The sequence below is a fragment of the Homarus americanus genome, unplaced genomic scaffold (genome assembly GCF_018991925.1).
Source record: "Homarus americanus isolate GMGI-L3 unplaced genomic scaffold, GMGI_Hamer_2.0 scaffold34921, whole genome shotgun sequence".
Taxonomy (NCBI): domain Eukaryota; kingdom Metazoa; phylum Arthropoda; class Malacostraca; order Decapoda; family Nephropidae; genus Homarus; species Homarus americanus.
Window position 1 is genome coordinate 8,408,866 of NW_024741901.1, and position 22,941 is coordinate 8,431,806.

At 44.9% G+C, this 22,941-nt stretch overlaps 1 protein-coding gene across 1 annotated transcript in view; it reads right to left on the reverse strand.

The window, feature by feature from the left end:
* Positions 1-22,941, reverse strand: part of LOC121876385 (histone-arginine methyltransferase CARMER-like) — a 73,322-nt gene that overhangs the window by 37,005 nt on the left and 13,376 nt on the right. The window contains exon 3 of the mRNA XM_042381458.1: positions 11,325-11,497. Within this exon, the coding sequence (XP_042237392.1) occupies positions 11,325-11,497 (173 nt within the window). The remainder of the gene's footprint in view (positions 1-11,324; positions 11,498-22,941) is intronic.

Genomic DNA, 22,941 nt, shown 5'->3' on the forward strand with positions numbered 1-22,941 from the left:
CTCACGCCCCACCAGTGCTGCCTCTTCACTCCCTCAAGATGATCCAATACCTTCAACCAGCAAGTTTCCACAGTACATAGACCTGTCTGAAGAAAGCGACATTGATGACCCACCCAGCCCTGTCTCCTCCTCTGCTTCATCCAATTAATATAGTCTCCATGTATCCTATAAATAGAAAATTATGGGGGCCCCGTGTGCATTCAGCTGACTACATTAAAGGCAAGTGCTCAGTCACACTGTATCCATTCATTATTTATTACTTTTACTGTACTGTATCCATTCCTCATTATTTACTACTTTTACTGTACTGTATTTCATTGTAGATTTTTTATATTTATTTATTTTTTTTATCTATGTCGGACTTCATACCAATCGGACTTACGACCTGGATTTGGGTCCCTAACCCCGTCGTAAGTCAGGGAACACCTGTATACGTAGGTAACTTAATCACTGTCTCTCTCGTAACTATTCTACTCAGATTCATCTGTCATAAATGTTTTTGTCTTATGACATTTATTGTCATTTTCTTCACACTTTCACCACTGTATGTAAGTAAGGCCCAAGGAAACATGAGCACATCTTCTTGCCCATGTAAACACACACGACATCATCGGCGAGTTCTGAGGCCGCAAGTCCCAGGCACATGACAGGTTCAATGCCTTCCTCGATATCCTTCCATCCACATGTAAGAGGAGTGCCGATGTCTTCGCGGGGGTTCCGTGCCATCGCCTGTAACTTAGTCTGCCATCGCTCGTGCCACATGCTGACGAACGACCGATTCACTTGGAGGTAGCTTGGCCATAGGCAGTGCCTCGGTCCCAGCAAATCTTGTGAGAAGATGATTGAGGTCACCGTGATGACACCTGAATGCCTCTGTGTGGTTATAGAGAAGTGAAATCAAATTTTTTGCAGCACAACTAGAAGCTGCTTCATCACCCATGGCTTGTGCTTTTACACTTTCAAAATAGTGAGAAATCTTCTTCGTCACACATTTCACGACATGCTTTTTCCCTCTCTAAGATATGGCGGGTGTGGCGTCCTAGCCGGTAAGGGCTTGTAATGAATGCCCAACGAGAGGATTGCGGTGATGGGTGTTGTGTACTGGAACAAATCGATGAATTGTTTTCGTTGCTGGTGATTGTACCTGTTTCCCACCACATCTGTATATGTGCTGTAAATAACGATGGTGCCAGCAGAGTTGATGTAAGCTGCCATAAACATCATCTGGCAATCACTTTTGAATTGTGTTGTGGTTAGATCTGGCATGTTATGTATTGACAAGGGTGTAATTTGCTTTATAAGCGTGCCATTAGGATATCCTCCGGTCAGGATAATACTGTGTCCTTCCTGGCGGTGACTGGGGGCATGATCCTAAATGTATTTTGTAAGAACCAGGCTTGGTGCAGCTTTGTTCTTGAAACATCAAGCAAGTCTTGCCAGCTGGGCACGGTATTGGTCAACTTCCAATTACATTATTCAGTATTCTCATTTCTTATTTGAAATTGCACGTCTCTTCTTTCCATAGGCCTCAACATCACCATACTGTATTGGTTAAAAACATCTATGGTTGTGGTGGCACGTATAAAACTTTTAGTTGACAGGTGAGGATCACAACACCCGAGTCACTCAAGAACGTGCCGGACGTACTGGCAACTTGTGCAGCAGGACCATCACATCAATGACAGTACACAGCTGAGCAAGATGCTCTTCCCTCGAGAGCGTGTGCTAAAGCAGCCTTGGTGGACTTCCTCGTGAGACCGTCCTCATGAAGGATGGATGGTGGCGAGCCACCTGCAGGCACTCTCAAAACAGAGGACATGTCCAAATCTTTGCAGAATTTGCAAACTGCCATGGCTCAATGGAAGATGAGTTAGAGGTTAGTTGTGGTCAGTTTCAATCTTTCTTTTGTTTTTCACTTAAATTTTTTCAACAGCTTAGATTTTTGTATGGCATCATGAGTGGCATTTAGTAGTGACTGATAGTACACCTCCAATGAAAGTCTCAGCTATGGCTCTTCCTTGTTTGACACACCCTAGGAATGACTTCTGCACAGCTGTGCTGGCATGTATACCTGTTCCAATATTGATAAGGATCTCTGGGGTGTCTTCACTGATTTTAAATTATTGTTGCTTTCCCTTGTTCTGAATGTTTGCCATCACCCTCACTGTTTTTGTGCCCGGCCCTCTTTAGTTCACCCATAAATGTTTTGGATAAAACTCTGGTGAGCGAGAGCCTTAAAGTCACCTTCTTAACACCGCGGGACCTTGATGGTTCTCTCGGTGGCCACGTCACTCCTAATTCCATTAAAGATGCCACTGGCCTGACGCACTTTAAACTCACCTTTCTTGAACATTTTCACTACATCACCTGGATGGTGTAGCATAATTAGCAAATACACCTTGTGTAGTTGACCTTGTCCCTCACTACAAAGTAAGGATCACAAAAGCCACACAGTGTTATGTGCAACTCCCATTCTCCTCTCGTTCAGCTTGAACATTATGCAAGAGCACTGCCGCTGCATCCAAGAACACATCTTGAAGGTTGGTGATTGTTCACAAACCTCTTTCCCTAGCAGGTACATTTTTGGCTGCACTTTGTTTGCTGGAAGACTCCAGGACCCAGAGTCAATAACGGGTTATGAACTTCATAAGAGCTTAAGAAGTTTATATCTGCTGCGGTGGTGATGCACTAAAGAGTTATCGAGTCCACAAGTCAATATAAAATGGCTGACTTTCCTTGGGAACATAAGCTGGCTCCTGAGGTCTCTTAAGTCTCTACAAGGCGGAAATAAGGTCACGCAACTCCCATTTTCTCCACTATACAACCCATACCAAAACACACACAGCTGCCAGACGTATCTGAAGCGTCACTGGTGAAGATGGGCCTAATGATTGCTTTAGCTCATGGCCGTGTACTCTGTAGGGAAACTTTGGACCCTCTACAAATTGATGACCACCTACTGCTACGGTACTACAGATTTCCCGTGGGGATATACTCTGGCTAGATATTGGTCAGGTGGCAAGGACGTCTCACACGGTCCCAAGACTCACAACGCATACGTTTGTGTTAATACCTTTGGGGGTTTTCATAAGTGGTTTAGTTCCCTGAGTCTAGTTGATGATGTTACCAGCTTAAGATAATCAACTGGGTCAAGAATTATAAAGTGGCATTTGCTCCAAAATAATAGTACAGAACTCTCCCCGGGTTACAGAACACTCCCCAGGGTACAGAACACTCCCAAGGTACAGAACACGCCCCAGGTTACAGAACACTCCCTAGGTACAGAACACTCCCCAGGTTACAGAACACTCCCAGGGTACAGAACACTCCCAAGGTACAGAACACTTCCCAGGTTACAGAACACTTCCCAGGTTACAGAACACTTCCCAGGTTACAGAACACTCCCCAGGGTACAGAACATACAGAACACTGCCTGGGTTACAGAACATTCCCTGGGTTACAGAACACTCCCTGGGTTACAGAACACTCCCCAGGTTACAGAACACTCCCTGGGTTACAAAACACTCCCCAGGTTACAGAACACTCCCTGGGTTACAGAACACTCCCCAGGTTACAGAACACCCCCCAAGTTACAGAACACTCCCCAGGTTACAGAACACTCCCTGGGTTACAAAACACTCCCCAGGTTACAGAACACTCCCCAGGTTACAGAACACTCCCTGGGTTACAGAACACTCCCCAGGTTACAGAACACTCCCTGGGTTACAGAACACTCCCCAGGTTACAGAATACTCCCAGGTGCAGAACCTCCCAGTTAGAACACTCCCAGGGTTCAGAATGCCTCCCAGGGTACAGAACACTCCCAGGGTTCAGAATGCCTCCTGGGATACAAGAACCTCCCCCGGGATCTGAACCTCCCCGGGTTAAGGCACTCCCAGGGTACAGAACACTCTCAGGTGCAGAACACTCCCAGGTTAGAGACTCCCTCCCCAGGGTTACAGAACACTCCTAGGGTACAGAACACTCCCCCAGGGGTACAAAACCTCCCCCAGGTTACAGAACCTCCCCAAAAGTGCAGAACACTCCCAAGGTCAGAGAACCTCCTGAGTTCTAGAACCTCCCCAGGTTACAGAACACTCCCAAGGTACAGAACACTCCCCAGGGTACAGAACACTCCCGGGGTACAGAACACCTCTCCCAGGGTACAGAACGCACTCCCCAGGGTACAGAACACTCCCAGGTTACAGAACACTCCCCAAGTTACCGAGCACTCCCCCAGGTTACAGGTGCTCCCCAGGTTACAGAACACTCCCCAAAGGTACAGAACACTCCCAGGGTACAGAACACTCCCACCCAGTGCCAGAGGCTCAGGGTGCAAGGGGCACTTCAGGGTGGGGCACTCCCCGGTGCAGAACCTCCCAGGGTTCAGAATGCCTCCCAGAATTACAAGAACACTCCCAGGGTGCAGAACACTCCCAGGGTTCAGAATGCCTCCCAGGATACAGAACACTCCCCAAATTTTAGAACACTCCCCCAGGTTACAGAACACTCCCCAGGGTACAGAACACTCCCAGAGTGCAGAACACTCCCCAGGTTACAAGAACACTCCCCAGGGTACAGAACCTCCCCCAGGGTGCAGAACACTCTCTGGGTTACAGAACCTCCCCAAGGTACAGAACCACTCCCAAAGGTACAGAAACACTCCCCAGGGTACAGAGGCTCCCGGGTACAGGGCACTCCCAGGTACAGAACCTCCCAGGGGTGCAGAACTCCCCAGGTTACAGAACACTCCCCAGGTTACAGAACACTCCCCAGGTTACAGAACACTCCCAAGGTTACAGAACACTCCCAAGGTACAGAACACTCCCCAGGGTACAGAACACTCCCCAGGGTACAGAACACTTCCAGGGTACAGAACACTCCCAGGGTACAGAACACTCCCAGGGTACAGAACACTCCCAGGGTACAGAACACTCCCAGGGTGCAGAATGCCTCCCATAAGTCCCATTATAAATATTTGGGTTGTACCAGAGTTTGTTATAATGGAAGGTTAGTAAAACAGCGTAACAACACGACCTGTGGAGGATTATGTGCAGGCAACCCCTTGTGAGAGATCATCTGTGATTCAGTACAAGTACAGTCCATGTTTACCATATAGAAGGGTCATTTTTGGTTTGCAGAAAATTACGCTTACAGATCGAGTCAAGGAACGGAATCTTTCCGTAAATCGGGAAGTGTCGGTACTGTACTAGAGATAATAATGATATTTTTATTATTATAACATTATTATTATTATTATTAATAAAAACCCCATGATATATTTTCTACCATAAATGTTATCAAAAGCAATCACAATATGCGCATCCGACACCATCTTTTGTTGTTGTGACATGATTGGTTTATGTCTCCTACCCAGTATGTATGAGTCGCAGTAATTGGCCGAGAGGAAAATGTAAAAAATACACCACCGCCACCTGTTGGCATTATACGAACTAATGCCAGAGTTCATACGAACACCACAGTTAAGTTATGAACCATTAGCGAGTCGTAGTTACAGTAGTTCGTGCATACTTGAGTTCTCCCGGCAGTTATGAGCTTGGTATCTTGGCAGTGTTAGTGACTCTGGGCTCTGTATGTGGTGCAACATCCATGCTGAGTACAGTGGGGTCTCATTTTATGCAGGTCTCACGTGCAAGGTTATCACTTACGTGATTGGTTGAAATGTGACCATAGTTATAACTTATGCAGAAAGCCACAGGTAGCATTGTAACGTTAATTTAGTGAACTTTTGTTTATTGAGTCCGAATGAATAAATAACAAACTGGTCCCCACCTCTACCATGTTCACACCTGTTAGCTCTACAGTTTGTCACATCTCATTACATCACTGTACTGTACAGTATCCCCATTCCAGACAAGACAGTATATATTTTAATAATAAATAAGGTAATATTCTTTATAAATCAAAAATTTTTTTTTAATGAACTGTACTACAGTACAGTACTGTATATTACCTTGGTCTTTATTCAAGACCCACTAATCTCTCACCCCAACAATGGCTGACCTCACAATGTATCACCACTAATCCCTCACCCCAACAATGGCTGACCTCACAATGTATCACCACTAATCCCTCACCCCAACAATGGCTGACCTCACACTATATCACACCACTAATCCCTCACCCCAACAATGGCTGACCTCACAATGTATCACCACTAATCCCTCACCCCAACAATGGCTGACCTCACAATGTATCACCACTAATCCCTCACCCCAACAATGGCTGACCTCATATTACACAAGAGATTGAGGAGAAATTTACTTATTTTTCCCACAGACAAAATGTTTCTTTCTTATCTCTATTTTTTATTTATTCTTTCATGACTCTATGTTTGTTTTCATTTCTTTATATGATTTCTCATAGCTTATCTCTTGTTCTTATTTACTTAAACAATTATGGAGGATATATATTGGAGGTGGAGGAGGGATCAGTGTGTGGTGGGGGAGGGATGGTTGATGTGGTCACTTCCCCTACACAAGAGTTGCTTGACCTTGTAACAGTGTGTGCCCCAGTGTGTGCCTGTATGACGTAGAGTTGTGGTTTTTTAACCCTTGCCATTCACGATTTCGAAGATTTGCGGTAGGCAGATGGTGGCTAGCTTGCAAGCCTCTCCCGCAGCGCAACGAGTCACCCCACATGTCCACAGCGTCTCCTCTCCCTCTATTCGCACTCAACCATTGCCTATGACGCAGCATCTCGTGTTGTTACTTTCAAAATGTTAGTGTTCCTGTGTGAAAATAGCCCCTAAAAAAATGCCTAGTGTCAGTGCTAGTGATGCTAGTGGAGTGAAACAGAAAAGGCAGTCAGTGATGACCCTGACAAAGAAAGTTTTATTATTAGACAAGTTAAAGGAGGTGACAGGTGCTGCCGCGGCTGAATAAGCAATTCGTGATTAAGTTCAAGTGAGTGCTCCTGCAAGTGCTAAAGTGGCACAGGTTGTTCGCAACAAGAACATAGCAAAAACAGAAAAAGCACTGAACATTTGGATTGAGAACCAGCACCACAAAAATGTTCCAATCAACAGCAACATGATTCATGAGAAGGCTAACAGTCTTTATGCTTATTTTTATGAGTCAACAGGTGGTGAAGGGGCTACTGCAGTGACTGAACCAACTTTTAGTGCCAGTAAAGGTTGGTTCAAAAATTTTAAGAAAAGATTCTCTCTCCATAATGTGAAGTTGACTGGGGAGGCCACATCAGCTGACCACACAGCCACAAATGCATTTCCCTCAACATAAAAGAAAATAAAAGAAGAGAAAGGCAATAGGACAAAGCAAGTATTTAATGCTGATGAATCTGGTCTATACTGGAAGAAAATGCCTGGTAAAACCTACATAAACAAGCAGGAGATGAGTGCCTCTGGGTCCAAGGCAGCCAAGGACAGAGTGATGCTCATTGTCTGTGGCAATGTGGCTGGCCACATGATCAAGCCTGGCTTGCTTAACCGCTCAGCAAACCCGAGGGCTTTAAAGGGAAAAAACAAGAACCTTTTGCCAGTGTTTTGGCAGTCCACCAAACAGACGTGGGTAACTGGGCAAGCATTCCTGGACTGGTTCCATAACAGCTTCATCCTGAAAGTGGAAGATTACCTTGTTTCCAAGAAGATGGAATTCAAGGTGCTATTATTTATAGACAATGCACCAGGCCACCCAGAAAGTTTGCAGTTGAGCCATCCAGGTGGTGTTCCTACCTCATAACACCACTGCTCTTATTCAGCCTCTCGACCAGGGTGTAATATGCACCTTCAGTGAATTATTCAGTGAACTCAAACCAGAGACAGTGAATGGTTGGTGGCGCACCTTATGGCCTGAGTGTGTGAATAATTTCCAGGAATTTCCGTCCATAGTAAAGGATGTGAATGACATTGTGAGTGTTGCACATCAGTTGGGTGGTGAGGGGTTTGTGGACATGGCTGCTGAAGACATGGAAGAGCTGACTGATGGGCATGGAGAGGAACTGACAGAAGAGGATTTGGAAGAGTTGGTAAAAAGTGCTGAGGAAGATGAAGAGGAACACATTATGGAATTACAACAAGAAGGTTGGAGCTTGAACAATATTGGTCGGGTAAAGATTGACCATTGTTGACCACGATCCTTCCATGGAACACAGCCTTAAGATGGTCCGAGGAATCAGCCATGTATTGTTTTCCGAAATGTTTAAAGACCTCAAAGACAAGAGGAAACAACTACCAATCACCATGATTTTCATTCTCCTCCCAGCCACTCACCACCTCCCAGCCACGCACCACCTCCCAGTCACGCACCACCTCCCCAGCCACTCACCACCTCCCAGCCACGCACACCTCCCAGCCACGCACCACCTCCCAGCCATGCACCACCTCCCAGTCACGCACCACCTCCCAGCCACTCACCACCTCCCAGCCATGCACCACCTCCCTGCCACTCACCACCTCCCAGCCACGCACCACCTCCCGGCCACTAACCACCTCCTAGCCAAGCACCACCTCCCAGCCATACACCACCTCCAGGTCACCCACACCACCACCCGCCTCCCGGCCACTCACCACCTCCCGGCCACGCACCACCTCCAGGCCACGCCACCTCCCGGCCACGCCACCTCACCCTGCCACTGCCACTCCACGCACCACCTCCCGCCACCACCACCTCCCGGCCACTCACCACCTCCCAGCCACCCACCACCTCCCGCCACGCACCACCTTCCCTGCCACTCACCACCTCCTGGCCACTCACCACCTCCAGCCATGCACCACCTCCCAGTCACGCACCACCTCCCAGTCACCACCACCTCCCAGCCACTCCACCACCTCCCAGCCATGCACCACCTTCCTGCCACCACCACCTCCCAGCCACGCACCACCTCCAGGTCACCCACTACACACCACCCGCCTCCCGCCACGCACCACCTGCCTCCTGGCCACACCACCCGCCTCACCACCTGCCTCCCGGCCATCCACCACCTGCCCCCCCACCCACCACCCACGGCCACGCACCACCTGCCTCCTGGCCACCCACCACCTGCTTCCGGCCACCCACCACCTGCCTCCGCCATCCACCACCTGCCTCACGCCACGCACCACCTGCCTCCTGGCCACCCACCACCTCCCGGCCACCCACCACCTCACCTCCTGACCACCCACCACCCCTCCCGGCCACCCACCACCTCACGGCCACGCACCACCTGCCTCCTGGCCACCCACCACCTGCTTCCCGGCCACCCACCACCTGCCTCCTGGCCACCCACCACCTCACCACCTGCCTCCCGGCCACGCACCACCTCCCGCCACGCACCACCTCCCGCCACACCACCTCACCAGACCACCTCCCGGCCACGCACCACACCACCTCCCGCCACGCACCCTGCCTCCTGGCCACCCACCACCTCATGGCCACCCACCACCTGCTTACACCCACCACCTGCCTCCCGGCCACCCACCTCCCGGCCACCCACCACCTGCCTCCCACCACCTCACCCACCTCCCAGCCACGCACCATCTCCAGGTCATGCACTACACCACCACCGCCTCCTGGCCACCCACCTCCTGGCCCCTGGCCACCCACCTCCTGGCCACCCACCACCTGCCTCCCGGCCACCCACCACCTCACCCACCTCCCGGCAACCCACCACCAGTCTCCCACCACATGTATGGGAGATGTCAGGTGTAGCCAGGTGTATGCATGGGAGATGCCAGGTGTATGTATAGGAGATGCCAGGTGTAGCCAGGTGTATGTATGGGAGATGCCAGGTGTAGCCAGGTGTAAGTATGGAAGATGCCAGGTGTATGTATGATGGAGATGCCAGGTGTACCAGGTGTAGTATGGAAGATGCCAGGTGTATGTATGGGAGATGCCAGGTGTATGTATGGGAGATGCCAGGTGTATGTATGGGAGATGCCAGGTGTATGTATGGGAGATGCCAGGTGTATGTATGGGAGATGCCAGGTGTATGTATGGGAGATGCCAGGTGTAGCCAGGTGTATGTATGGGAGAAAAACATATTTTGTAGTCTACTATGAAATGGTACGGGCTGAATGATAAACAAATTATATATTCCATTCATTTACCTATGATAACATGAAGGTGGTTGACGGTGTCTGGGAGCCATCACAAGCACAGTTGTTATGAGAGCAGAGGAGCACGAGACGGACAAGTGTTTATCCCGGACTGAGGAAGAGCAAGCGTGCGTGGATCAGCCTCCTGGGACGAGAGACACACCTTGCGGGACGCCACAAAACACGTGTGCTCCCTCTACCAGCCGCGAAAATGACGGCAACTTTAAAACAACCCCTAGACATTCTTGGGTACATCCAGGGTGTCATCCGTGAATAAGAGAGGAGCGTGAAATAAAACTCCGCAAATTATCCAGGCATGATGTTTTCCAAACCTTTACCAACTGATAGCTGCACTCTTTTGACTTTCTCCCCCACACCACTTCCTTTCTGAGAGACTTTCAGCATGATGTCTAAGGACAGTAGTTAGTTAACTGAGCGGTAGACCAAGCGGTGGTAGTGAACAACACACTTGGTGGCAGCAGGACACAGACTGAGTGGATGTAAACAAGCCCCACCCGCCAAGTGGCTCATATGGTGCGGAATTAAACGGAATCATGCTAGATTTAGTGAACTAGTTCACTAAATCGAGCGGAAAAAACAAATTTGATCTAGCAGAAATTTCAATTTAACGGAGAGAGGTGGCTCAAATTAATTCATCAAATTGAGAAAATACTATACTACAGTACAGTACTGTACTAATAACAATAGGAATACAAAAAACACTACAATACACCCGATAATTTGCAGATTATTATTTCACAGTCCTCTATTATTCGTGGATGACACCCTGGATGTACCCAAGAATGTCTGTGGGTAGTTTTAAAGTTGCCGGCATTTTTGCGGCTGGGACAGGGAGCCATTTGTTCTAGAGACAGTAATTTCCTTTACCTGTATTGTATATGTGTGTGTGTGTGTGTGTGTGTGTGTAGACACACACATACAAATAAATAATAATGGGAAAATCCTCTCACAAATAATCAGAAACAAATTTATTAAAAATGTGACAGTCCACTCCCAAGTCTACTCCATCCTTAGTTATTAACACACACACATATAGTGCATATACAATACAGGTAAACTAAATAATTGTCCTTAGGACAAACACAAAGGGAATATACATTTCTTTACACACGAGTAAAGATGTAGCCCCCAGCAAATGTTATTCACGAACTTGGCAATTCGCAGCCATTTTGAGAACCTAACACCCGGGAATTTGAAGGACCTACTGTACTACTACTAATAATACCAACAACAACAACAAAGTTCTCACCTAGATGATGTAGATCTTTTTCCTGCGCTGTCAGGAAGTCCAAAGAATATCTGATGGACTTAGCTAAGCAGATACCAATGTCAAAAGTGTCCACAATGGGCTGCCGTAAGTACTCGTTGAGCGCCTGCTCTCGAAGGTGACACAGGTCGACCCCGTGGAAACAACTCTGATACCTGTTATGGAGGGATGTTTTAATACCACAAGTAAGATACAAGTTTATATCACACACACAAACTAATCAATGGTTAAGTTAATACTATAGATAAACACTGTACAGTACTGGTCATAGTTTAATCAGCTTAATTAATCTTATATGACAACTGTTGTTTGAGGCCTCCACAGCAGATCCTCTACAGTACTAGACTGTCACATCACCTTGGGCTGACCTGGTCTGGTCTAGTGGTGCGTGTAGGTAATGCACTACACACATCACACGTCTTCTCCAATTTCTTTTTTAATTTAGGTTTTTTGAAGACTTTTTAAAACTCCACAAGGGCCCTCGACAACGCTTCTCTGTCAGTTCATCAGTACAGTACAGGTAAACCTTGATAAACAATGTCCTGTTCACCAATATTCGGCTTTAATAATGGTCATGAATTAACACCATCTCTCTATACATGATCAAAATAATTCCCTTAAACAAGAACGATCTATATCCATTTTATGATTTTTTTTCACCTCTTGTGCAAATTGTGGGGTGTCACTACTCAAATTACCCCTACGCCCCAGGCTAGGGTGCCACTGGCTGTATCCCCCACGCGAGGTAAATCAAGAAAAATAAAAACTTTTCCAAAAATAATTTTTAACCTTTTTAAATGATAAAACAATCATAAAAAAGTAAGAAACCCTATATATTGACCCTCTAGAAACTTCCCTGTGGCCACAGTGGGGAGGGAGATAAAGGGACGGTGTTGTTTTGACGGCCAGCACTCATGGTCACTGTAGTGATGGGTTGTCAGACCACAGCTTACATCTCAGAAACAGTCCAGACTTGACCCGACATTAGGGGGGGTCAAGTGTAGGGGGGTAGGGTACGATTCAGCGCCGCCAATTCAGCGCCGTTGTTTCAGCGCCGCCGTTTCAGCGCCAGCCCATTTCAACGCCAGACTATTCAGCGCCGAGACCTTTCAGCGCCTGTGCGTTCCGTTCAACATCTCTGTGGGAAACAATTGTTGTCTTCTCCCAGTTCCTCTCCGGTATGGACGACCAACCTAACCTAACCTAACCTAACCTAACCACGTTAATTAAAGACAGATAGCTTCTGAGTTGAACGGAACGCACAGGCGCTGAAAGGTCTCGGCGCTGAATAGTCTGGCGTTGAAATGGGCTGGCGCTGAAACGGCGGCGCTGAAACGGAGGCGCTGAATTGGCGGCGCTGAATTGGGCCATCCCCAGTGTAGGGTAACCCTCGCAACCACTCAAGGAGTTACAAATCAACTGGCTCCCCTCCCATGTCACACGGCCCCAACAAACATGTAAGAAGGCACCGGCCGATTCTCTCCCAATATACACAATAACCTACACCGCAGAAGAAGTCCAGACCTGACCTCACATTAGCCAGGTCAAATGTAACCCTCGAGCCCAAGTCAAGGGGCCACAAATCAACCAGGGCCTCTCATGTCACACGGCCCCATCTGAAGATTTGTCCAGAATATACAACTTATAGTCTCTGAAAAAGTCCAGACCTGACCCTACATTAGCGAGGGCAAATGTAAGGAGACCCTTCGCCGCCCCCCCGATCAGCTCAACCTGACGGCTCGCCTCCCAATATATAGGACGTCCTAGTCCTCCCTCTGCCCAGAGAGAGACAGAGAGAGAGTGTGTCTTGTAACCAAGAAGGGCCAGCTACCACGTCCCCAGTCCCGCTCGAGAGAAGCCCGCCACTAAGTGTAACGAAGTCTCAGCCGGGTCCATCGACAGAGTGCTGTCAACTCAACGTGTAACAGTAAGTGCTGGCTGTGTAGACGGTAGAAGTGCGGTGATCCCGAACCTCCCCAACGATTGACTTAGTGAAGTGCCCATTCTAATTGTGAGGTTAGGTTATACGAGAATACCAGAGTCTATCATAAATTGTGTACGAACCCCCCCCCATTAATCCCCCCTATTGAACTAGTAAAATAAAGCTGTAACACGCATTGGTGTTTTATATACTACACTTGTACTGTGCCTGTGTTAATATCAGTGTTGACATCACACCCTCGAGACACGCTACCATTTCCTCTCGCTATAATATTCTACTACTATAACCTCCTAACTTACCTCTTCATGTGAGATTTTGTCTCATTACATCACTTACACACTTAGCGGCCATTTTCTGATTGCCTTTGTGTCCGGGATGGCCAGTAATGCATATATTTACTGATCATAAGACTTATTTCCTATAAATAATTAATTTAGAATATTTTATTTGCATTATTTTTCATAAAAAGTGTTCAGCAACACAGACAGTTGGTCGCCAGGCTGTCTGGCTGTCTTTGTGTTTGGTATAACACGTAATACATAAAATAATAATAATTCCATAAATAAATACATTTATAACAATCATAGAATTATTTTACAGTAATACTACACTACAATACAACTGCAGAACTCCAGTAATATCTCCGTTAGCTGGAATCTCTGAAACCAGGAATTCTCCGATAGCTGGAATTGAAATTAGCTCGGAAAAGCATTCCCAAAGCCGGAATTGAAAATATCCGGCTTTGGTAACAAATTTTCCGAGGTCGAAAATCGAGAGCATTTTCTGAAAATGTCTTGAATAAAGACGAAAGCTCAAATATTTTGGGGAGGGACCAGACCTAACACAATGTCAGGTGGAGGTAGGGTGGGGGATTAGTGGTCTCATATTACTGACCTTCTGATGGAATGTCAGGTCACCCTTCCTTGGGTAGGGGATTAGTAGGTCTCATGACCTGATGATGTCTTGAATAAACACGAAACCTAAAGTATTTTAGAGAGATTGTGATAAGTATAAGTATAAATGAGCAAAGTTGTATCCCTTCAACATTACATTACATGACATTTTAAAATATGGAGTGAGAAGCAGAAAAGTGTGGGTCATTAGAGAGATGGAGTGGTAAGTAGTGGTAACATGCACCAGTGTTGCCAAGTGATAAGCTCCTTAACACTGATCTTTTAATTTACTTCCATGCAATCACACAACGAGACCCTCACTGGATGCTTGTTGTCTTAATTCCCATGTGTGTGTGTGTGTGTGTGTGTGTGTGTGTGTGTGTGTGTGTAAGATAAATGACACTGTTTCCATGAGTGCATACGTACATACGTGTGCCTCCCGCACAGTCTCACTTATTTCTCTACCAATTCATTGATCACTTCTATTGTACAGAACATTAATTAAAAGATACATACAGTATTTTTTACATTAATTTTACTACTGTACATCTACAACCATCGTTAGTCAAGGCTTTAATGTACACAAAATCAATACAATAAGCTCTAATACCCACTCATTTCATCCAAAATACTATTGCATAATTGCTTTGGTAAAATCCCTAAATGGCAACTGGAGGCTGATGGGAATCAGTCTTGTTCATATGGTTGATGATGATGATGATGGGAATTAGAATGGGGGTGGAGGAGAAGGGAGAAGAGAAGGCATTGGGGTGGAAGAGAAGTCACCCCATGCCACCATTTCACCCATAAAATTTTAGTTCACTTGGTGTAATTCAAGATTATTTTCTTTAAATCAACACTGCACTGCGCTATATATTATCAATATGTAAAATATATTTCAAAATGACCAATAATTTGACTGGAAACACAGAAAAAAGCGTCTATGTTGAAGAGTCTCAAACAAGATGTTCCTTCCTCTGAACTGGTAAACAAACTGACACCAAGCCTGGTGTGTTGAGTGGCTGTTTGGCACTCAAAAAACTAGTTTCCTGTATTGTACTTCAATTATGTTCAATAATTGTTAAAATGACTCAAAAATTTAATATAAAACTTTTTAAATTATTGAATAGTACAACCTTCTTGATATTTATTAAAATGGTAAGGAATTGAAGCCCTAAAACCGATTACTGTACTGGCGGATTAATACTACAGCTGGTGGGCAGCCAAATGCAGGCGAAAACATGATGGGAAAAATTCATAAGGAATTCATTAACAGAGAGTTTGCTCGTTAACCGAAGTGAAAAATCTTATGGAAGGTAATTCGTTAACCGAGGAGCTCGTTAACTGAGAGATCACTGTACGTACGTATACAGTAGTTATGAAAAGAATACAAATAATATTAATGATGGGCCATCCAACTTTTTGCAATTTACATATCAATTTCTTCTAATTTCCATTCATTTTCATTAATGTGTTTTATAAATATTGAGAAAAGGGACCGAGCTATTAATACGTACTGATACACACACCTCCATCATTTATTATTACTGTATATAAACTCGTATGATCAGCCACTTATGGTGTGTTTTATCATTGATAATATAAAATATTAAATACTGTACTACGTACTATAACATACAAGTAATTAGAAAAATGACGAAATATTGCGTCAAGCTATCGAGTCCCGAGTCCTGTGTGTGTGGGTGGGAGGATGCTGAGACGCTCGAGGTACATGTAACTTAGGTCGTAGACTTGCACGCAATGATTGGCTAATGCTGTCATATGACCTCTTGGGACATTTGTAATTGGCTGATGCACCTTGCAGATGATCCCACCCCCCCCTCACCCAAGGTTAGCCTCAGGGCAGGCTTAGTGCATACCATAATTCTTTGTCACCAGTCCCCCTACAAGGTTCATCTGTTGCTCACTTCTGTTTTTTGTTCAGTTTGTTGTACAGTACTGGACAATTTCTGTATATAGGACACAATCAACCTACAACACAGAGTTTAAGCTGTATTAAGATGTCAACAGAACCAAAATGAACCTTAATACAGTACAGCACTGGAATTTGGTGACAGCACGGGCCAGGAGGCAAGTTGTCCTCCCTCTACCACCCGTCACCTCCCCCAGTCTGCACACCCAAATATACTTTTGTACAGTATCTTAATACTGTTCAGTATAATTCATAATCTATTCCTACAATTCATGAGTCGGTAATTTATGAGGATGTTCATTATACAAACTATATAATGTTTTCTTTCATTTAAAATTCAGTAAGGAGTAAGAAGGTGTGGAGGGAAGGGGGGGGGAACTGACCGCACACCCCCCAAAAGGTTCCTCGTCGTCTCCCCATGTCCGCCATTACCACTGTAAAAACTTTTACTTTGTTTTTCATTAACTAGTAAAGATATGTTTACTGTAATAATCTGTGCTTATTAATACCTGTACCCTTCATATATAATACAGTACAATACTTTTAAAATGTATCAGTACTGTAATGATTAAATAAAAAACTGGTAAATATGTCAATGACTAAGCTACCTGCCACCTACCCTCCTCCCAGTAGAGAGTCTGGGTGAAAAAATTGCCTTATTGTTCGACTTGTCATGTAATTTTGATGTCAAATTAATAATTATACAGTGGTATTTTTTCTAATGTGTATAATATTAACCATGATAAAACATACACCATAAGAGGCTGATCACACGAGAATATATAATAATAAATGTTGGAGTGTGTGTGTGTTGGAGGTGTGTATATCACCTCCCTGCCAGCACCTTGCCTCCCTCCAACTCGCAGTGTCTCACACAAAAGATTGTATGTATGATGTGGTGTTGGGGGTATCAATTTTTTTTTTTTTAAACAGGAATTAGCCCACCCGGGCACAGGTTGAACGACCCACAACAGGGCCTAGGGGGCAAAAACATAAGAACAGAAAGAAATTGAAAATAGAAAAGAAAAAGGTTATACTGTGTTAATCTACACCACAAAGATGCCGGAAAACCAGCTTCTTAAAGTGAGACAGATTGTAAGAGTATGGAAATGCAGAAGAAGGCAGAGCATTCCACAGTTTGACTGTGTGAGGAAAGAAGGCGGTACTATAACGGGTTATTCTCGTGTGACCGACATCCACGGAGAAAAGGTGAGCACCGTGGGCAAGACGTGTGTTACGAGCCCACGGCCTTGCTGGCGGTACACAGGATGCCAAATCCACCGAACATTGCCCGTTAAAGTACCTGTAAAAGAGAGAGAGTGAAGCAACATTGTGGCGAAGAGAAAGGGAAGAAAGATTGTCAACTAAAGGAAGAGAGTTAATAAGAAGAAATGCCTTTGAATCCACCCTATCTAACAGTTGGACAGAAGAAGAGCCACCCCAGATATGAGAGCAGTACTCCAAGTTAGGACGAACGAATCCCTTATGTAAGGGCGGAAACGATCCTCCGGCTGGTTACCGCTGCTAACTCGCTTGTTTGCTGGTGCAGACGACATTTGGGGCGGTTGGACAGAGGTGAGAACGGCAGCGACTATCTGGGTCACCGGCAGATTCAACCCAGCCGCCAAACAGTCACTATCTAGCTATCCCGCTGTCCGTCAAATTCTGGCTGTGATCTCATCATAGGTCCTGGATTCATGGGCTGTGTTCCCAGACCTTCACCTATCAACTGCCAACTCTCTGGTCATCTACCACTACCGCATACCACGACCGTCAGCTCATCTCATTCCATCTGTGCCCCGGTGTTCTCCTGCCATTTCAAGACGTCGCCCGAGTGTGTAGTTGAATGGACGCTTCCCTACCCTGAGTGTGCATCACCGTGTTCCAGAACCTTCCCCCAGGGCCACTGCCGTAGGAAATATTTGTTCATTGTTTGATTCTATGATTGTTTGATTCCATTAATTGCTGACTCCCCTTTATTGTTCGATTTTATCAATTGATGACTCCATTTAATTGTTTGAATCCATTAATTGCTGACTCCCATTATTTGTTTGATTCCTGTATTTGTTTGCTTCCTTTAATTGTTTGACTCCATTAACTGTTGACTGCCTTATTTGTTTGACTCCCGTAATTATTTGAGGTTTGTTGAGTGGTGTCAGAGTTTTGTGTTATATTTTTTATAGTAAAGAGATGCCAATCTCAAACAGTTGTTTGTTATTCATCAGAAAACCATGGTCCTTGACTTTCCTTTATTAAGATCCTGATTAGCCTGGTAAGGGATTTCTATCCCTAAGTCCCACGCCTTTACACCTTATAAACTTGAACCAACTGCTCAGGAGTGAAGAAGCTACAGCATCTGTACAGCATTCCCAGCTTTCGGGAGGCAGCTTTAGCTATTTTAAGGATGTGTGATTTCCAGGACATATTGGAGGAAATGGTGAGGCCTAGCATATCAATTTCAGAATTTGGCAGAATGATAGTGTCCTGAAATGCAATTGGTGGAGGATCATCTAATTAAGAAAGTGTAATTGGTAAATACTGAGTTTTATTACCATGCAGAGATGCTGAACAGATTTGCATTGATAGAAGTAATGATATCAGCTCTAGAAACAGATCTAGTTTGGGAGTTAGGAGGAAGGGGAAAATGTGAAGAAGAGTAGAATCATCAGCGTAAGAATGGAAAGAATTAGTTGTAGTGTGAAGTAAATCATTGATAAAAAGAAGGAAGAGAGTAGGTGAAAAAACAGAACCCTGTGGGACACCACTATTGGTAGAGAAAGAGCGAGAGATCGATCCCTTGACAACAACTGCCATGGATAAGTTCTCAAGGAAACTAGAAATTAGAGAGCAAAGTGGGGGAGAGAAACCAAAAGAGGGAAGTTTAGAAAGCAAAGACTTGTGCCATACCCTGTCAAATGCTTTGGAGAAGTTGAGGGCCACGACGAAAGTTTCCCCATAATCCTTAAGAGAGGATGACCAAAGATGAGTGCAGTAGGAGAGCAGATCACTAGTAGATCTCGCTGGGCGAAAGCCATACTGGCGATCCAACAAAAGAGAATGGTGTTCAAGGTGACGGAGAAAATGGGATTTCAAGATAGTTTAAAAGATCTTAGAGAGGGATGGAGTTAGGGCAATGGGGCAATAGTTAGAGGGATTAGAATGGTCACCCTTCTTCGGGATGGGCTGAACCAAGGCATGCTTCCAAGAAGATGAAAACGTTTGGGTTTTGAAGCAGATGCAAAAGAGGCGAGCAAGCACAGGGGCCAGTGCTTCAGCACACTCTCTCAGAACACGCGGGGGTATTCTGTCCAGTCCATGTGCCGTACTCACATCCAAGCTGGATAACACACCGGCAACCCTGCGAGTGGAGATTATAGGAAAGTGCATAGGTTCAGTAGGAGGAGCAGGAGTAGGAGGGAATGAGTAGGAATCGTGTAAGGTGAAATTAGAGGAAAATAAGGTGCCAAAGAGATTAATGAATAATAAACAATATTGTATTGTTAATGACAGTACAGGAGTTTGATGAAAAGTAGTGACAATTGTAATACACTACTATTCATCAAACGACTGTCATTGACGATACAATATTGCCTATTTATTAATTAATACCACAACATCACACCCAGACACCCCCATATTGTATGACAAATTTATGCGTGGTTAACTACGTGGAGGTGAATTAAAAGATCAGCTGTTGAGCTTAGCACTTGGCAACACTGGTGCATGTTACCACTCCATCTCTCTAATGACCCACACCTTCCTGCTTTCTCTCCATATTAAAAAATGTTATGTAACGTAATGTTGAAGGGATACAATGTGATAAGTGTAAGTATAAAAAATACTGTATTTTAGCTTTCATGTTTATTCAAGACATCTTCAGGTCCTGAGACCATATAATCCCCCACCCAACAGTGGGGGACCTGACATTGTATCAGAAGGTCAGTAATATGAAACCACTAACCCCCCCACCATACCTCCACCTGACATTGTGTCAGGTCAGGTCAGTTACATGTGATCCACTAATCCCCCACAGCTCCATGGGAGTGGAAAATACCAGTCCTTGCTGTAACACACAGCTTCATTCATGACCATATCATATAGATATTTAGTTTAGACTCTTGGAAAACTCCCCAGCACACAGAAACATTCTGAGGATGTGGGCTAGTATTTGTCTGTGCAAGATACATAGTTTAGGCACTCGGATAGTTTTTCCAGTAACAGGAAATATTTCCGGGATGGGGGATTTTTCAGGGTTTGAGATAGTCGTCTGGTTCCCCGGAAATCTCTCATCCCCGGAAGTGCTCTGCACCAATTGTTCTGGCTAACAAGGATATCACAGTACACTACTTATAGCAATATTACTTTGATACAAAATGATAAAAAGGGCAAACAATGAAAATGAAACAAACAAAAGTAGGTAATTACATTCAGGAAGCTTCCCTGTGGCCGAGGTGTGGCGTGACAGGCAAATAGTCACACTGGAACCTGGGCATTCAAACAGTGGCGGGAAAAGGTGCACGTTCCAGAACATCAATTAGGAAAGTCTTCGAGGTAGTAGATAATGACGAAAATTACGATGTTATTTACTTAGACTTTATCAAAGCATTTGACAGAGTACCGCATCAGAGGCTTCTGAGAAAAATTAAGGCTCATGGTATCGAGGGGAAAGTTTTAAATTGGATAAAATCATGGATCACCGATAGAACGCAGAGGGTCAGCGTAGATGGTGTTAAATCTGAGTGGGGCTGTGTAACCAATGGGGTTCCCCAGGGGTCAGTACTAGGCCCACTCTTGTTCATAATCTACATAAACGATCTAGATACTGGGATCAGCAGTGACATAAGCAAGTTTGCGGATGACACCAAAATAGGGCGGCAGATTAATTCAGGGCAGGATGCAAATGCATTACAGGAGGATCTAAATAAACTGCAGGGGTGGTCTGAAAAATGGCAAATGAAATTCAACACCAGCAAGTGCAGCGTACTTAATATTGGAAGAAGAAATACTGAAAATGTATACAGCCTTAACAACATCAACCTAGAGAATTCGACTTGTGAAAGAGACCTAGGGGTACTTGTAAGCCCGGACCTACAGCCTAGAAAACAGTGCGTTAATGTTCGAAATAAGGCAAACAGGGTATTGGGTTTTATATCTAGAAGTGTAAGTAATAAGAGTGGAGAGGTCTTATTGCAACTATATCTTGCGCTAGTCAGGCCGCACCTCGATTATGCGGTTCAGTTCTGGTGCCCTTATTATAGAAAGGATATCAATTCACGAGAGTCGGTGGAGCGAAGAATGAAGAAAATGATTCCGGGACTTAGAAACCTTCCATATCAGGATAGGTTAAAGAAACTCAACTTGCATTCCCTAGAAAGACGAAGAGTGCGGGGAGATATGATAGAAGTATTTAAGTGGGTGAAAGGAATCAATAAAGGGGATATAGATAAAGTTCTTATAATATCCGAGCAGGATAGGACTCGGAGCAACAGATTTAAGTTGGATAAGTTTAGGTTTAGGAGGGAGATAGGAAGAAACTGGTTCACAAATAGGGTGGTGGACGAGTGGAACAAGCTTAGCAACTTTGTAGTAAGTGCAGGAACTCTGGAAAATTTCAAAGGGAGGCTAGATAGATTCATGGATGATAGAGAGTGGTTGTAGCTCTCGACAGGAGCTGCCATGCACAGGCCAACCGGCCTATTGCAGACTCCTTATTTTCTTATGTTCTTGTGTAGGGGTTAATCGCTGTCTTGCAAGGATTCCAGCAATGGAAATTATATTTTTCTACGTCAAGTCAGTGACATTTTATAAGGAAACAATATTTAACCCCATGCATGATGCATCTCTACCTTCAAATGTCAGTCCTACCTCCACGTTGCCACAACCTGCGCACTACAGCCGTGTGTTTGGTTCTTTGTTGATCATAAACCCACCATCACATGGCTCCACTATTATCAGCCAGCTTTGTACTTATCATCGGTGTTTTTCTTATATAGCGAGAGGACAGCACTAACATTTAGACTGAACTGTGTTATGGTGACGATCAAGTGATATTTTCTGTGTTTTTGTGACTGTAAGGTGCGTTAACTCTGTTGTTTTGAAAATGTGAGCAGTGTCGGCCGCTATTATTGTTTTTGTCATCATCACTCACTCTGTTTTTGTGACAACTGCTTTTGCTCTATTTTGTGACAAGTGCTTTTGTTGTTTTTGTGACAAGTGCCTTTGCTCTGTTTTTGTGACAAGTGCTTTTGTTCTGATTTTGTGACCAGTGCTTTTGTTCTGTTTTTGTGACAAGTGCCTTTGCTCTGTTTTTGTGACTGTGAAGTGAGCAGTGTAACCTTGATAATGTCTGGGAAAGCCAAGGCATCCAAGAAAACTGTGTCTCTGAGGTGAAGCTTGACACTGTTAAGCAGCATGAGACTCCCCAGAGGCTGTGTGACGTCTCCACTCCACCTACAAGAGTCCTCTTAGCCTTGAAGGGGACATGTGATAATGACCAGACTTATTCTTCAAGATGTAGTGAGTGTTGTTTAATTGTGTTGTACTGATAGTAGTACAGTATTGTAGGAATTGTTTGGTCAGTGATATATGTGTGTTTGGGACTGGCTGGGAATGTATCCCTTTGAACCCCATGTTATAATGTTCCTGGTCAACAATACTTCAACCTGCGATGGGCTTTTCAGGAATGTAACACCATCCTAAATAAGTGATACCTGAATATACAACATGTTCTATCACATCCTGAACAATTCCATTACCTTAACACAGTACAGTACAGTACAGTACAGTACAGTACAGTACAGTACAGTACGGTACAGTACAGTACAATCCAGT